The sequence below is a fragment of the Juglans microcarpa x Juglans regia genome, chromosome 1D (genome assembly GCF_004785595.1).
Source record: "Juglans microcarpa x Juglans regia isolate MS1-56 chromosome 1D, Jm3101_v1.0, whole genome shotgun sequence".
NCBI classification, from domain to species: domain Eukaryota; kingdom Viridiplantae; phylum Streptophyta; class Magnoliopsida; order Fagales; family Juglandaceae; genus Juglans; species Juglans microcarpa x Juglans regia.
In genome coordinates, this window is record NC_054594.1 from 1,543,509 (window position 1) to 1,560,459 (window position 16,951).

The following is a 16,951-nucleotide window of genomic DNA, read 5'->3' on the forward strand; positions in this document are numbered from 1 at the left end:
TATTTCCCATAGAAAAAGACGAATCATGAAAGACAAAATCCAATTCGAATTACACCCACACATGTGGATCTCCGATCCAGTTGCAAAATATATATATATCAACATTATTTGAACTCGATCGATCGATTTATTACTTGGCGAGACTTTATGGGTTTGGCATTTTCATTGGAGCTTCACTTTCTGGTGTTGAACTTGCATAATATTACTGCTCGTGCAGAAGGATGCAACGATACTTACATCTCTCTCTCGTATGTGTTTGTGTGGAAATATCATCACTAAGTAGCTTTTTCCAATGGGTTTTTATACAAATATAACAATTCTTTATCTCTTTCTGTTGATCGATCATTTTCTTTGTGTTGATTCTTTATCTCTTTGTGGAGGAGTCCATATGGGCTCGAGAGGGCTTCGGCGTGGGTTCGTCGGCGTTGGTCTGTTGGTGTGGAGCGTCGCATATTGGAGGGAGAGAAAGGAGAGGGCTGGGCGGGAGAGGCAAAGTGAAGATGGGAGGGAGAGGGAGAGGGAGAGAACGCTTACGTGCTGGTGCATTTCAATAATAAATAAAATGCCTATTTCAGTGATAAATAAAATGCCTACGTGTTGTTTATTATTATCAGATAGAAAAATATTTTTGACACCCATCCGGCCCAAGCTTTTTTCTTGTCCAAATCGTATGCATGGCAAATGAATCCGAGAATCCACAACCCAATCTGACAATTTTCATGTGCCAAGCAGAGCCACATTGACAGATCCCTCTTTTTGGTCAAGAAAGCATCAACTTTTGTCCTTTGAATCTGTGCATGGAATAAAGAAAGCAAGCAAAGGGGCCATTTCTGTTTTGATAAGGATGGCCCAGAATTTGGCGTGTGTTCATCCAAAGGTTGGGAAAGTGAATGGCTCTCCGAAAGAATGACAAGATCTCATCTAAAATGAACCGTCAGCATAATACCTCCCTTGTGATTCCTGCAACGACCAAACAATAGTACATAGAAACCCACCTCATTTTTTATTTTTAATATATATATATATATATATAATATCATATTATATTAAAGCATCTGAAGGAAAGTTGTCATATAGAGTTGTAAAATAATATTATTTTATAAAAATGTCCGTTAACTTCTACAAAGTTGGAAAAATAGTCTATGTAATATTGACATTAGTTTCATCAAATTTATATCCAAAATTTGATAAAAAGTACATATTTTTTATAAATTCAAAACCTCTCTAACCATAACCCACGTTGGATTAACTATTGGATTAGTTAAAATAATAATATAATATTATTTTTTAATAATAATATTTTTAATTTATTTTTTTTTTCATATTTTACAATTATACTAACTATATATTAAATAATAATTTAATTTGATACTTAAATTATTATTTTCTAACTTAAATATATTGTGGCTTAAAATTTGAAAACAATAATTTAAGTAAAATAATAGTTATAGAGTGTGAACAGAATGTCTTCAAATATGGAGATGAACTTAAATATACTATGACTCAAAATTAAAAATTTATGTGTATACCGAATCCAATGCAGTGATTTGAAAGAAAAACCTATTAAATTTTGATGAAAAGCAGCGTTTGAAGAGGCTGATTTAAGTACTAAATTGTTACCAGTGATAGACAAATTGTAAGATCAATTCCAACTGGGTTTATGACTGTATGTACTTTTCACTTGAATAAATCTAATCAGTCCTGCTGTGACGTAAGTTAACGACTGTATGTACATAAGGACGAAGTTTGGGGGAATCATTTACATGAACTTTGACTTTTGCCTCGGCAGAACAATTCCCTGTTGCCTGTAATTCTCTGAAGATTTTTGTTTTTGGGGTCAAGAATCAAGATCATGATATCAGATTCCTGAGTTGGTTAAAGTCGGTCCAAGCTTGGAAGTTCTAACTGGGCTTGTTCGATCTCTCCTTGATCGTATTCTTCACAAAAGCTAAGTACAAAATACAAGGGAAGAAGAAAAAAACATATCGGCATGACGAAGTAACATCACAGAATTTAACTTCCAGCATATCCAATGCTCTCTCTCACACTGGTATCCGCATTTTCCTACTACTTTCGTGGGAGGTGAGCCTGCCAGCCTGAGAAATGCTTCTGACATAATCTTCACCAATCAAATCCAGAAAATAACCAAAGATACCAAAAAATCCTCTTACCAATTTATGAGATGCCTGCATGCACAGCAAATGAATATAAGATGAAGTTCATTGATGAGTATGAACTTCCACAGCAAGTGGAAGTGGTCTGGTTGAAACATTGCATAGTAGAAAAGTGAGTTTGGTCACCCGGGGCAGCAATAGCATAATGCACATATTCAAGAAGTAATATTTTTCATTGAGAAAAATTATGCTTCAGCAGTATGCTAACATCAGGGATATTTATGTAGTCAGGATAATAACAAAGTCGTTTAATTTTTCCTTGGAAAAACATTTTAAATTCAGGAAACCATAAATCTGAAACTCTGTAAAGGAATAAATCCGTCTGTCCTGGTACCAAATTTGACAGGTTTGGAAAACAAGAAGAGAAAACTAACCAATCGAAGTTCCCACCGACCCATCTTTTGGATCCCACAGGGCAGCCCAGACATGCGCCAAAAGAAAGCTGATGAATATTGGAGTTATCACATGCTATCAACCAGAACCGGTGGGCGAGGCCTTGACCTTATGATTGTCTCATCACAATGCTTGATCCATTCTGAGAGTCTCCATGGTTTTTGCCATCTCCATTTGAACTGCAGTAGCCACTGGTGATGACTTCTCTTCCACCTCCAGAGTTTCGCAGCTTGTCCCACAGCTGCTAGTTTCTTCATTGACAGTTGTCCTACAGGTACCATCTGCAGCCAGAACCATCTCTACTTAATCAAACAGGAGGGAGAGAACCCAATAGACAGCTTGAGAAAGGTGAGCTACCTTTTGCGTCTGGTCCAGAAATGTTGCCGACTCCCTAACGGACCCATTAACAATTCCAGGTGTAAATTTTAGTTGCTTTGGTACTGGAAGTGACATGGGGGACAAGGGGCCACTCATATCATCCGCCAAATGTTTTAACAAAGTGCGTGAATTGCTCTGTTGATTGCATTAAGAAGTTTCAAGACAACATTCAAAACTGGAAGAGTCAATAGAGTAACAGTATTTGATCGTAGAGTTAATTTCTGACTTTTCGATTCTCAAGAAACCAGTGTACAGAATTTAGCCCAAATTATGATTTTTAAATGGGCAAAGGAACATAAGGTACTAGAAGTTTGTATTTTAGTTAATATGGGCACCATGAAAACTAATCCTACTCTATTTCAATATTGTAGATTTGCATTCATGTCTACTATGAAACAGGATGTTCAAGTTTAGAGATTACAATGCAGTTTAAGAAGATGGTCTCACCGAAGCTGATGAACCCGAGTCAACTGCAACAGCTTGTTCCCTCGCTTGTTGCTCCTTTATGAGTTGTTTTCTCTGTGCTTCACTCTGTTGTACAAGAAATACGAGCTCCTTCAGCTGCTCTTTCGTTTCCTTAATCTCCAAGTTCTTTTCCCACAACTGGCACCTGTTGATAAAAAAATGTAAGTGCTAACATAAACACTTCAAACTTGAAATCACTTGCTCCAGCAGAAGACTCTAACATCCAGAATAAGTGCCCTGTTTTTTTTTTTTTTTTAAGTAGAATAAGCTCTATGATTAACACTTCAGCTGAACCAAAACCCCAAATTGGCTCAAGAAGGAATGGACTTGTTGGTAAATAAAAGTTCGTGCTGGGCTTTCAGCACAGAGTTTAGCCTATCAGCTCCAATATACTTGGGCAAATATCAAAATGTATTTTATGTAGGTTTTAATTGCCAGATATAGAAGCCAATTTTTTAATAAGTAAATAAAGGCAAAATCTATCAAGCTTCATGCCAGGTTGTACAAGCACCTTGCTTCTGCAGCGGCATCAAACATGTATTGAAGCAAGTTCTTTGCATCTCCCATTGAGCGCAAGTGATTCCAACGTCCACGACCAATTGAGGCACGCTCCCTTTCTTTTGCTTCTGAAAGCTGTGTGGCCATTGCCATGAGTGCATTGGAAGACATGCTAAGCATGTTCTCCAGAGAAGCTATCCTTGCCATTCTTGCATTTGGTGGCATGGATACCAGTCTAATTGGTTGGATAGCAAAAGAATGTAAGAAAAATTATTTGTATCATCCACACATACTGGTAAAATTCCATACAACATATATCATATACATACACAAAAAGTAATCATTCACGACCAGTGGGATGAAAAGCTTAAGGAGATGATGCCATAGTTATATACCTGGAATATCCATTCTTCCCTCTTGGGGGACTCTGCCCATTAAAAGAAAACTGATCCACTTGTTTCATTAAGGCCAACTCTTCTGCCAGTGCAGCTTGTCTATGCAATAATTCCAAAGAATGAGCCAATTGAAGACATTTGAGAAAGCTTGCTTAAGTAGGGAAAATCTAAAAGAAAAAAAGTCCTGAATACATACACTTGGCTTTGCTTTTCATATTCAAAACGAACTTCATGCACATTCACCATGACTTCTAGCTCATGATCAAGCCACCTTTGCAAAGGTTTTTCATTTCCCTAAAGATGCAATTCATATTAAATTGGTCCCTTGCAAAATGTATAGCAGATGTAACATTAATTGAAGTCAGGAATGGGTTGTCTTTGTTGGCCGTGGGTCATGTTTAAATTCTCTAGTCCATTGGCAATCATTTTGAAAGAACCTCTAAATCAAACCCTGTTGGAATCCATTGAAACGAATGTACTTACTTGCTCATAGGAAATATAGGTTTGATAATTATGCATCACCATATATGTTTTTTTTATTGGCACCGAGTGTCCGAGAACAAAGTCTCGACTAATCCTAGGGTTGCACAGGCCATCGATAAGGAGTTTCCCGCAAGTGCACCCCGGGTAATTCATGGAGAAGTTCTCCTAGTATGACGGCCCCTAAAAATTGTTTGCACCCAAGAGGATTCGAACCTTAGACTTGGAAGGAGCATACCACCAAGGTCAAGGCCTTTACCACTTGAGCAAACCCCTAGGGGTTAGAATATATGTATGTTTGACAATCAAAAAGATATTTCAAAACGTGAATGCAGCTGGTATCACATTGATCATAACTGTCTTCTAGGAACCCAGCCCAGTCCAGCCCCAAGCAGTATATAAACTTGTTGCTGGTGTTTGAATGGAGGCTGCCAATTACAAATTGCACTATGGTACAGATCATTTACCTGTCCAATCACTGTATGTCCCACATATGTCCCTGAAATACACAACAAAAGATCAGAAAGGGAAAGTATCTAATGACAGAATAGTTTCAAGAAAAATATTCACCAGAATGGTCACGTGCAGCAGGCTTACGAGCTTCTAACAACTCTTTCAGTCTTCTAGTAGCCATAGCAGCCTCTTCTGTCTTCCTTTGAAGAACCTGGGGAAAAGATTTTTTTGATGGGAAAAAATTATAGTGATTAGTCACAGATAATAACCACACATATCAATCAGCATGAGAAGAGCCTGATTTGATTTGTTATCTTAAATATACACTATATGCAAATAAGGACGCTTGAATTGAGGGTTGGTTTGGTAAAGAATGATTAATTTGAATGGATACACCTTCCAATCCCAAAATTCCTGTCTGTATGGTGGCACTAATTTCTGTAGCATTTTTTTCCCAAAAGTTTTTTACTCTTATTATTCTACTCTACTTAAGGCAGATTTGATTTAAAATTGCCTTATCTTTTACCTTCTCCTGCAGGTTTTTCTTTTTTGAGTTTCTGGATCTTCCTTTTAAATGAAGTTCTAACTTCTGAATAATAGCCCCAAACCATCCAAATTCTTGTGTACTTCCATTATTTAATTGAGGTTTATATTCTTTTGGCCATATATCTATCTTCTATGTTATTGTTCTTTATCTAATTTTGTTTTCCCTCTAGAGTAGACTCATGCTGATGGTTAACTAATTGTTCTCCAACTTTTCCATAGATTGAGAGAGAGAGAGAGAGTTGGGTCCAGACTTGGGTTGCATTGAAGCATTCCAACAAAAACAGTCGGATCTAACTTTTACCATTTTCTGGCGCTGATTCAGTGATTCGAGTTTATGTCGTTCATACTCGTTTCTCCTTCCCTCCTTCCTTAGCTGCTTGAAAACAAATTTAAGAAAAACAACTACGGTAAATAACATAATCACACAAATAAAACACGAGGTTTAATATATCAAGCATGACAATAAAGTACATAACCACAAGAAAAGCCGGAACAAGGCGGTTAAAAGAGCACGACATCCTGGTACAAAGTATCCATTATGTGGAAAGGTTCAACCCATTGGAAATGTAAAAAAAAAGCATGAAAGTTTGAAAGAAGTTCCAACGAACATAAGAAGAACTCAGAAACATGGAAAAAGCTTGCTAAGGTGCACTCCACATACCTAGTAACACAACAGCATAAAACCATAAGAAAGCATTAAAGACATAGACAATGGGAAACATCTTGCCAGCTACAATATTAAGGTTTTGAATGACTTCTTGAGAAGAAAAGAAAATCCTAATGTCTGAAGATTTCAAATTAGTAGCCCTTTAGAAGTATATCTTGATAAGGAGACAATCTTGGCAAGTTTCTGTTTCAAATGTCCTTTCTAAGTTTAGAAAAAATTAGGTTTCTTATTAATATATTTCTATAGGTAGGTTTTTTATTAGCATATTGGAACATCTTTTGAAAGCACTTTAGTATTCTACACCACATGCAATAAACATTTTTAATAAAGATGGGCTCAATTGAAAATCTTGCATCAGATGCAACCCAAATGTATATCCAATGCTTCAGATTTCCAGTTTGTGGCAAACGACAGTGGAATACATGAAACATGATATCTCCAAGAAACCATAAGAAAGTAAGCAAATGAAGTTTTTGAGTATGAAGTGAAGCACCTGAAGCAATTCCTTTTCACGAGAGGTCTTCCATTGTCGAAACTGTTCTGCCACCTGTTTTATCTTATGCTGCAACTGGACCTAGAACATGGATGGAAAACAAGCAAGACAGAACCAAAAAGCATGAGATATCATAAAATTGGATGTGCGGTTTTTTTTTTTGGAAAGGTAAGACAAGTTTTATTTCAGAACAAAAAAGAGTAAGGCAATGATCATGAGAACCAAACCAGCCCTGTCAGCCTTAATACACCAAGAACCAACCACTGAGAAATCCAAATTCACATGACCTAAACTCTAATTTTTTTTTACAATTAAGATGACCTAAACTTGGCAATTACCAAAATGAAAACCAACCAACCAACCTTCTGAGCCTTGATACACTGTATTTCCGCTTGCAAGCGCTTTGCTGCTTCATCACTTTTTTGTTTTTGCTTCAAAAGTTGGACCTGGCTCTCCTGCTTCTTCTTAAGATCTAGAATCTTTTTTTTTTATAAGAAAAGACAATCCTTAAGATCTAGAATCTGAAGCTTGTAACAGAAAGTTTACACATCAATCAATGGTCCCATTTTCAAAAACAGAACAGGACTTAGTTATGAAAGTTTACATTAACCAGGAATTAAAAAAAAAAAAACTGAATGTCATTAACCTGTGCTTCAAGTGCTTTAAATTTTTGAGCTTGAGTTTCTTGCACTTTTGGTATCCGTCCATCAAAATTAGCAGCAAGATTCTCAACTTTTGCCAACAAACAATCCCTTTCTTGCTGAATTTATGCGATTGAACATCAGCCATAAAAGTGAAAGCACAGTGGACAATAGTAATTCATGAACATATATATATATATATATATATATTTAACCTGCATGATCCTTTTCTCTTCCTCAAGTTCCAAGATTTTCTTCCCAAGGCGCTGCTTGAGTGCTTCAGTGTCAACTCCCCCAAGAAGTTTCATCTCAGACTGCACAAAATATAGCACATTTTAAAACATAAAAAAGGTGTTTTAAGATAGTTACAAGCCGCCAATTTGATGTCAGTCCTCAGGTCCTATCATACAGTGTAGTCGACACATACAGAATTGCATACGTGCCAATATGGAAGCCAGGGTAAAATCTTTTTTTTTTTATAAGTAAGATAAAATTTTATTAAAACAAGTAATTCGGCATAGCCCAAGTACACAGGGGTATACAAGAAAGGACACCTAATTACAAGCTAGGATCTAGAAAAAGAAACAAGGAAATCATGAAAATTTTCCCCATCAAGAACAGTACCAGAAGCCCAAAGGAAAAATATATGGAAGAAAAAGCCTCCAATCTCTTCCAGCGAGCGTTCTCTGTTAAAACCAAGTTACTTCAAATGGGTAGAAGTGGCTTTTCAGATCAGCAAAACTATTGAGCCTTCATTAAAATAACATTTCCAAGCTTTTGTATTTTATTTTTCACTTGGGATAATCACATTTTAGAATTTAATCCGTAAAAGTTAAAAGAGAGCTTGCCAAAGGTAAGGGCCCCAAATATACATTTGAAAATTATCAGAGTGGCCAATGTGTTTCTCCCGCAGCAGATTGAAAGCCCAAGAGGCACAATGCAGAATGCATCAAACATAACGTTGGCTCCGTACGACAAGGGTTCAGGATTTCCTTCTGTCACCACTGTTTTTTTTTTTTTTCCTTTTGCAAACAATCATTACGTCAAACATGCATATTGGCTAATTCTTAAGTATTCCCTTTAGAGCCTACAATTTATATACATAAAAAGCATAAAAGAGGCAAATAAATTAAACCTCTTTCTGTTCCAAAAGTTCGTTCAATTCATTCAACTCTTTATCCATGGTATCTTGCAGAAGTGCATGCTCCCACTCTTTAGTTACTTCATCAAATTCCCTCAAATTTTCACCTGCAGAAATGAGAATAAAACGCGATCATTTGAAGCATTGGACTAGCAAACAAAAGCATGGTTCATGTAACAGAAGAAACCCGTTACCCAATCCAACCCCCCCCCCCCCCCCCCCCCCCCCCCCCCCCCCCCCCCCCCCCACACACTCACACACACACACACACAACAACACAAGAAAAAATAATTAAACAAGGAGAGAGATTACATTGGAGGATGCAATGGGACAATTTGGTAGTTTAGGGTTGCACATTGCAAAGTGCTGTTAGTGGGAGTATAAAGAGTATTTTCCCCTTTTTGTTAAATGACCACAACAAACTCTAATCAATTTTATATCTGTAGATGCAATGCATTGAAGCACAATCAAGCCAATAATTTACATCATTCTTCTAAAATGATTCAAACTAACAGCAAAATGAGTGAAGTACCTGTTTCAATTTCAACCATATCATGACAGGGATGCTAGTTAATTCCTAATTAAATGGTCCTAAGGGTGCACTATATTGAATGCTTAGTCAAGCCTACAAACAATCATTCTTCTAAGATTGCCCAAACTATAAAGCAAAAATCAGTGGTCACCTGATATGGCTTCAACTATCTGATAATCAGATAAGTCCATGCTCTGAAAGCCCCTCTTTAGTCCATCACTTTTTGTAATACCGATCTGGATTTCCTTAAAAAAAAAAAAAAACACTGGGTAATGTAGATACCAATGCAGAAACTTTACTCAAATATGTTATTAAAGGAATAAAGTGAATATAAATACAGGCACATTCTACTGATACCAAGAAAAATACTGGCAATTTACTCCATACAATTACGGAAAGGAAAGTTTTTGGGGAGAAAAAGCAAAACAAAGAAGAAGATAAAGAATTCGAATGTCTATTAACATACTTGAGCATCTATTTCATCCTGCTGTATGATGCCGCATCTGCTGCGGTATTCATGGAGTTCTTGAAAAATGTTCCTATTGGTAGCCTCAAGCCAACCGATCCGATCCTTAAGGACCTATACAACCAAAATAACATATAATGCAGTAGACACCATGATCAAACAACACTTCTGTATGGTACAAAGTAAGTACCTGCACTTCATCTGATGGCACTCCTTCCCCACGAGCATAAAGCTCTGCCTGTAAGTACTTTAACTGCTGCTGCATCTTTTGCATCTCATTGGATATTATATCTCTATTAATCTGCAGCCAAAAAAAAAAAAAAAGCATCAATGTTTTGCTCCGGAGTATATGGATCATAAAACCTGATAAAGTTCCCTCACATAAATCTTGAAGAACATGATGGGATCAGCTAAAAAACAAGTCATAACAAAGTCATCTAACAAACTTACAACAGGCTTATTTTGAATATTGCGAGCACGATTTGCATATTTGAGAGTATTAAGACTTTCCTCAGCATTGATGTCAGCAGGACTGATGCAAGCTGGAACAAGGATCATAATTAGTTCAATTTATAATAAAGGAGAAGTCCAGATCAAATGGTGTAAAAAATAGGAAGCACACACAATACAATTTCCAGAAATAGGGTAAAAAACCTGAAGTGAATGACACCTAGGGCAAAAGAAAGAAGTGGGGCGGATGCAGTTTCTAAATCTTCTGGAAAGAAGACAACATATCACATTTTGGAAAAGGATGTTTCTAAGGCAAGATTTAGCTGCCATGGCAAAAGGTGTAAATTGAATTACACCTGGTTCAAAAGAAATCAACCAAAGGCAACGATTATAAATTGTTGGCAACGATCCAAAAGGTGTAAATTGAATTCTGACAGGTGACCACCAAAACATATGAAAACTAAGGTGAAGAAACTCGCTTCTATTCAATCCTTTAGCAGGGCAACTCAAGAATATAGATCTGTGTCTATATGGGAAACTACAATACAATCACTTCCTTGGACCAAATTTTTTGAACAATTAAACAGTCACTTCGAGGTTACCTATCATGACAGTTTTGCTGTTTCCACCAAGTGAATCCTGCCAAGATGCAGAAAAGAAATTGAGTCTGACAAGTCCGACAGAAGAACAAGAAAATAGAGAGAAAGAAAAGAACATGAAAAAATTGAAAAGTTGAGCTTAATTTTAATCTCTAGTTTAGTTCCAATGCTAAATACCCATATTTTTCCTTATTTGTAAGACCAGAAAATTAACTGTATAATAGTATATTAAGGATTAAACCAAAATATTTAAAATCGCCATCAACTGAAGATCTCAACAAGCTGTCTCAATACTCAGCAAATCTGGTTGGTAAGGAGATTTAATGTAATCAAATCCTTCTAGGCTAACATCACTGTATCTGGAGAGTATTTGTGACTAACTGCTAAAACAAATGTCGAATCTGTCTCTCCCTAATTTTAAATAAGTTTAAGATGTTTTATTTAACTTACGAAGACATTTGTCACACTTTCCTCAGCTGAGATAACATATCAATGGCAAAGATAGGATCTCAGATATAACATATAGATCAACATAATGTTAATCCAACCTGCAACAATCGAGTTAGTTTACTGTCTCGGTAAGGGACATGCACACCCTCTTTCCGCTTTTTCTCGTCCCCCAGTGCACTAATGACGTTACCAAGGGCAAGAAGACCCTTATTAATGTGTATACCTATTCACAGAGACAAAATTTAGAAATTCCATTCTATTAAGATATAAAAGCACAATAGGAATATCAGTAAGCAGTTTTACTAACCTTCTTTAAAACGAAGACCATCAGAACCTGTCCTTTTTGCACGTTCAGATCCAGCGAGATCTACCAGATGGAGCTTTGCACAAAAATACTCTTCACCCATTTCCTCATCCGACGTGTCATTACGAGGAAGAACCAAACGTAATTTCTGCATCTGCTCTAATGTGATTGTGAAGATGGCGTGTGACCGACTAGTACAAACATGTAAATGAAAACCATACGCCATTAGATTATGAAGATTTAATCATAAGACATAACCCCAAAATAATCAACAAAAACTTTCTTAGCAAAATGAGCAAGTGCTTACTTTTAACACAATATCTTTCATTTTACATTTATGCGTCATCAAACAAGAGTTGATGACGAGCCAATGGAATCAATATCAATGACATTGGCAATTTTACTTGGTAACAATGACTATGATGAGATACCTCAACCCAGCTCTGCAACAAGCTGATCACTGGAGAAGTGAACGTTTTCGTTGTTTGCACATATAAACGCAAAGTTGATTGCATAAGTTGGCATCTAAACTACAATTAGGCAGAAAAGGCAGTTTTACCTGGACTGGTTGTTCATATTTGTACTCCCAGTTGCCCTGCTTAAAGAACCTTGCTCCAGACAGGTCGCCATTTCTTGTAATGTAGTAACAGTAACTTCAGTTGATCCAGCAAGTGTTATAGCTCCTTTTGATGTTTCACGAATTTGAATCAGCTGCCTACCGTCAATAGCAACTTTTCCAGCATGTCCTTTAGCAGTATCCAATTTGCTAATAGCTACAGAATCCAGCAAGTCCCTTACTTCTTCCTTGAGAATCTTCAAATTCAATCATTCTAATTATTTTCTATGGATATCAGGTACTAGAGGAATCTACAAAAAGAAAATGGTCAACCTAGCCATTGTATCACACTTGCATATCGGCATACTGTCTCAAGGTGGAATCTCTTCAAAAAGACCAATGGAATAGTTTTTCAGAAGAATTGGAACCAATTATATCTTAGGTCAAATTTATAAATCAAGAAAGCTTAAGAATTTCCCATTCTACTTCGTTTTGGGCCATTGAGTATAATTTCAAGTGGAAAATAAGTAGCTTCAGAGAGAACTATTGTGTTCTAAAGTGCATGACCAAGGGAATACCCAGGTATTAAGCATAAAAAAAACAACCATATAATGAATGACCTCAATGAAAGAAACATGCAACTGGAATTCAGTTTGATGATTCAATGTTTTGATCTTGTTGAACAGTGCATTCATAACTTGAGGAATAAGTCCTGTCTGGCAACCATCCTTAAAGCTAGTCCCCATGGTATACGTTTTCCCAGATCCTGTCTGCAGCATACATATATGCCGATAATCAGTAGAAATGAGACATGATGTGAGGTCTTGCTCCATTTAGAACATTTTATGTACAGGATAGAGATTACCTGACCATAAGCCAGTACAGTACCATTATATCCTTGGAATAAACCATCAACAAGTGCAGCAATGCATTCTTCAAACATGGCAGATGAAGGAGATCCACTGCTTCCATAGACATGATCAAATGTAAAGGAATGGGTGCCAATTTGTACCTGCTCCACGGAGACAACTAAGATCCCATTCTCAGAAATGTAGGTAGAAAAGAAAATGTTGCACAAATTATCGACATAAAATATTTCAAATAATTGCAAAAATAAATTGAAATAGGTTCCCCTGAAATTATGCTGCATTAAGGCCATATAACGTGCCTTTGCATTTTCCATTTTGAAATTGAGATATCATGTCAGCATGTAACACATACACATTTCACAAACTGAAATATGCACCTCTATTATCCACTCTTGTATTAATTAAAGTCAGTACAGAGAGATTACAAGATTTGTATCAGGGCCGCATAAACAAACCATATTTCAAATCTCATGTCCAGGTTCAAGTATGCAGGTGTATTAAATGTTTCGTTCTCAGCACAGCATACACAAAGTGAAAACGTGTTGGCCAAAAATGATCATCGGATCAGGGTAATGAGAAACTACTCAACAACCTACGGTTCAATAAATTAAATTGCCTTGGCATAAAGCAGAACGGTGATAAGTAGAAATCAACACTCATGCAGAAGAGCTCAATTTGTGAAACTACGGTTTGGTTTAGATGAGCGGCGGCACACGCCATTGACCCCGACTAAAATTGGCATACATACTTCAAAAGGAATATTTACACATGGGCAGGAGGTGGCACAATAAAAAGAGGTTGCATGCCAAGTATTTAAGATCATATCCAACTACTACTTAACCATTTTAGGAAATTTATATTTGTCAGTGAAACAAGTGTACATACAGAGAATAAGGAACCAGATTGTACTTGTTCTGAAAACAGTACTAGCAACAAGGACACAGAAGGATTCTTCAATCCTCCAAGTTCTCACCCAAAAACCAATTGAGAAAATGCAAAAATATGGAAAAAAGAAATAACAAACTAAACACAAGCTACAAACGCCAATAGACTAAACCAGAAGCTGGAAGTCGAAAACATCTAGAATTCAATAGATTCCCCGCCAAACGATAGAAAAGGTGTTAACTTTTAACCTTAGAGGGAAAAAAGCCCACTTGCTAAAATTTAGAACATAGCAGCTTCCAGTTCAATAATCCCCAGTTACTCTCGGAAGGCAAAAAAATGCGAAGTACCTGATTTTTCCGGGGTGTAACAGTAACGCATTCTTTACAACCGTGAAGGCGTTCATCGGCGATGAGGGGACGTATATGAACCGCAACCTTGACACAACAATTCTCAGGAGTGTCCATGCGTTGCACTGTGAATAAAAAAAGATGGAAATTAAGGAATTTAGGTGGTGGGTTTTTAACGAGAGAGGTGGCGGACCTGGCAATGGTGGTTCGAAAAGAGGAGAAACAGAGCGGGAGGAGCTAAATGCAAAGCGCAATAACAAATCAACGACTATTACCACTTCAGTTTTTATTTCAACTTTTTCTTCCTTGCTCTACACACTCACTCAGTCCCCCCCCGAGGCCACGGTGGTGATGTTGGAAGTTGGAACACTTCGCTCTCATTCGTTTCCTATATTGTCCTCAGCTGCACTTCAAGCATCCTCCCTCTCCCTCTCTCTCTCTCTCCCTCTCTCTCTCTCTCTCTCCCCCCCCCCCTTCTGTTTGACTAGGTTGGTTCTTTGCGCCAACTGTGAAGCTGCAGTCTCCCACGTCCAACACCAACTTCTCCTTTTCTTTTCTTTTTTTCTCTTTTTTTTTTTCTCCCTTTTGCGGGAAAATAAATTAAAATGCGAGACAGCTTTCCTATTTTTTTCACTTATTGAGTTCTTTTCTATCCTTTTTTTCTCTCTCGCTCGTTTCATACTAATATTTTTAAATAATTTATTATTTATTAGTTACTATTCACTCTCATATTTTACATTTATAATTTTTTTAAAGCAATATTACGTATAATTTTCAAATGAGGACTGCAATGCAAGTTTAAACAATTTTATTTTTAAAATTTTTTTAAATTATAAAAATATCCCTCCTAAAATAATATTTTTTCTCATTTAATAAAAGTTCTATACATACAGTCCTCAAGTGAATAATGTAAATAGAATTTCTTATTTTTTTATAAGATATGTAGGTATTTTTTATAGGGTATATATAAGAATATTTTTTTTATAAAATATAGAATGTGAAATAATAAATAGTAACTGAATAAAAAAAAAATTCTATTTTTAAGCCAGAATCTTTAAAGAAAGAATTACTCAATGGCAGGAAAAAAAAAATAATGAAACCTAAAAATTTAAAATTTAGAGAAATGAACACTCGGATGACAATGATGAGCATCAATATTATCAATAGCATGTTTATATTATCTTAGCTCAAAAAACTTCAAAAATATATAAATAATAGACAATATAATATTAATAGCTTATTTTCTCTTATATCAAGGGTTCTCAACCTGGAACACCATCTTTTATAATTGTTGACATCATTAAATATTACGAGATTATTATATTACATCTATTTATTTAATTATATAAAATATATAATTAATATAGATAATGTTCCTTTAACAAGAAAAATGGTGACCACATCCTGTAAAGTCATGCTCTTCTTCGGCGAGACACCATCAAAATGTTGAATTCTTTTAACTCCAATTATGTTACAAATCCATAATGTTATTCTATCATTTTTTAAGTAATTATTTATTTAAAATTTCTTATAAGTATGAAAATGTAATTACTTCTTGTCAGCCATAATGCAATAAAAGAAAAGAAAATTAGTTTAAAAATTATCAAGTGTTACAGCTATAAAAAAAAATCTCATAAAAACAAACCTTTAAATTGACCTGATTTTTAAATTTATTTTATAATAAAAATAATTTTACAATCTAACATAACACATCAAATCATGTCATTTTATAAATTTATTTTCGTAAAGTTTGTTTATATGAAATATTTTTGTAGTTAAAATATGGTTGGGATTTTCAATTTTTAAAATTAATAATATTTGAGAGTAAAAATACAAGAGAGAAAATAACATTTTAAGTACCAACAAATAAAAAAGGGCATTTTGGACAAGTGGAATGAGTTTTAAAAAAAAAACAAAGAGGTAGTTAGTTATTGGCACACTATACACTATATTTATTTTTTATATTTTTTTAAAATGTTTTTTATTTTATTTTTTTTAAATTAATTGAGTTTTTTTGTTCATCATATATATTTGATAAAATAAAAAATTATGTGTAATATATAATATATAATGCGAAGATGATAAGCAAAATTTTTTAAAAAAACAAAAGTTGGACCGAAAGCGACGGCCACGATCTACTTGACAGATGAGTAATAAGCAGCTTTTGGACCCTTGCTCACATGGTCTCTTATAGTTTACCTCTCGGAAAGCAGGGGGTCCCCACGGTCCCTCTCTTTAGTCCCGTTAACTCCCATTTTTTTTTATAGGTAACTTTCCATTTTCTTCTACCTTTTCAGTCTTTCTTTTTTCCTTCGCAATTATTTTTCAAACTCTATTAAATTATACTTATAAAACAACTTTGTTATTTTTCTATTGCCTCCATTATTACGAATGATGTAATTAATACTCCCATGTTTTTGTTTTGTAGTTCCTTTTTCTTTTCTTTTTTCCTCTGAGGGTACTTAATTTCTTCTTTAGAAGACATCATATATAGCCCCCATCCAAAAAAGAAAGAAATCAAGTGATTGTTTGGAATTAAAGATTATTAAGAGATTAATTTGAGAAATTAGAAATCCGAGTTTATTAATGTCTATATTTGTTTAATTTTTATACAAACGCGAGCTAATACATTACAAGAAAAATGAACATTTGTGACGGATTAGTTATAAAGAAAATAAACTCATTTTAGAAAAAAATAATAATTTTTATAAAAAATAACTGATCACAAATAAACAGTTTTATTATAGTGCGTGTCCGTATTCATCACCG

The 16,951-nt window shown here is 35.3% G+C and overlaps 1 protein-coding gene across 9 annotated transcripts; it reads right to left on the minus strand.

The window, feature by feature from the left end:
* Positions 1-1,637: 1,637 nt before the first annotated feature.
* Positions 1,638-14,663, minus strand: LOC121249282 (kinesin-like protein KIN-4A). 9 transcript variants are annotated; one of them, XM_041147998.1, is made up of 28 exons: positions 14,376-14,658; positions 14,183-14,307; positions 12,947-13,093; positions 12,702-12,851; positions 12,085-12,338; positions 11,529-11,716; positions 11,320-11,444; positions 10,775-10,811; positions 10,173-10,264; positions 9,913-10,023; positions 9,723-9,836; positions 9,408-9,501; positions 8,719-8,831; positions 7,799-7,897; positions 7,589-7,702; positions 7,305-7,421; positions 6,943-7,023; positions 6,084-6,155; positions 5,354-5,447; positions 5,251-5,282; positions 4,500-4,597; positions 4,304-4,402; positions 3,922-4,143; positions 3,393-3,555; positions 2,925-3,053; positions 2,549-2,848; positions 2,172-2,186; positions 1,638-1,952 (listed from the first exon to the last, which is right to left on the minus strand). In XM_041147998.1, the coding sequence occupies exons 2-26, from the start codon at positions 14,297-14,299 to the stop codon at positions 2,636-2,638; spliced, it is 3,075 nt and encodes a 1,024-aa protein (XP_041003932.1). In that variant the 5' UTR covers positions 14,300-14,307; positions 14,376-14,658; the 3' UTR covers positions 1,638-1,952; positions 2,172-2,186; positions 2,549-2,635. The 9 variants fall into 9 exon arrangements, with proteins under 9 accessions (XP_041003932.1, XP_041003928.1, XP_041003940.1 ...); XM_041147994.1 differs by having other exon boundaries at positions 1,638-2,119; XM_041148006.1 differs by having other exon boundaries at positions 1,638-2,186; positions 5,381-5,447; positions 14,376-14,659.
* Positions 14,664-16,951: the final 2,288 nt, after the last annotated feature.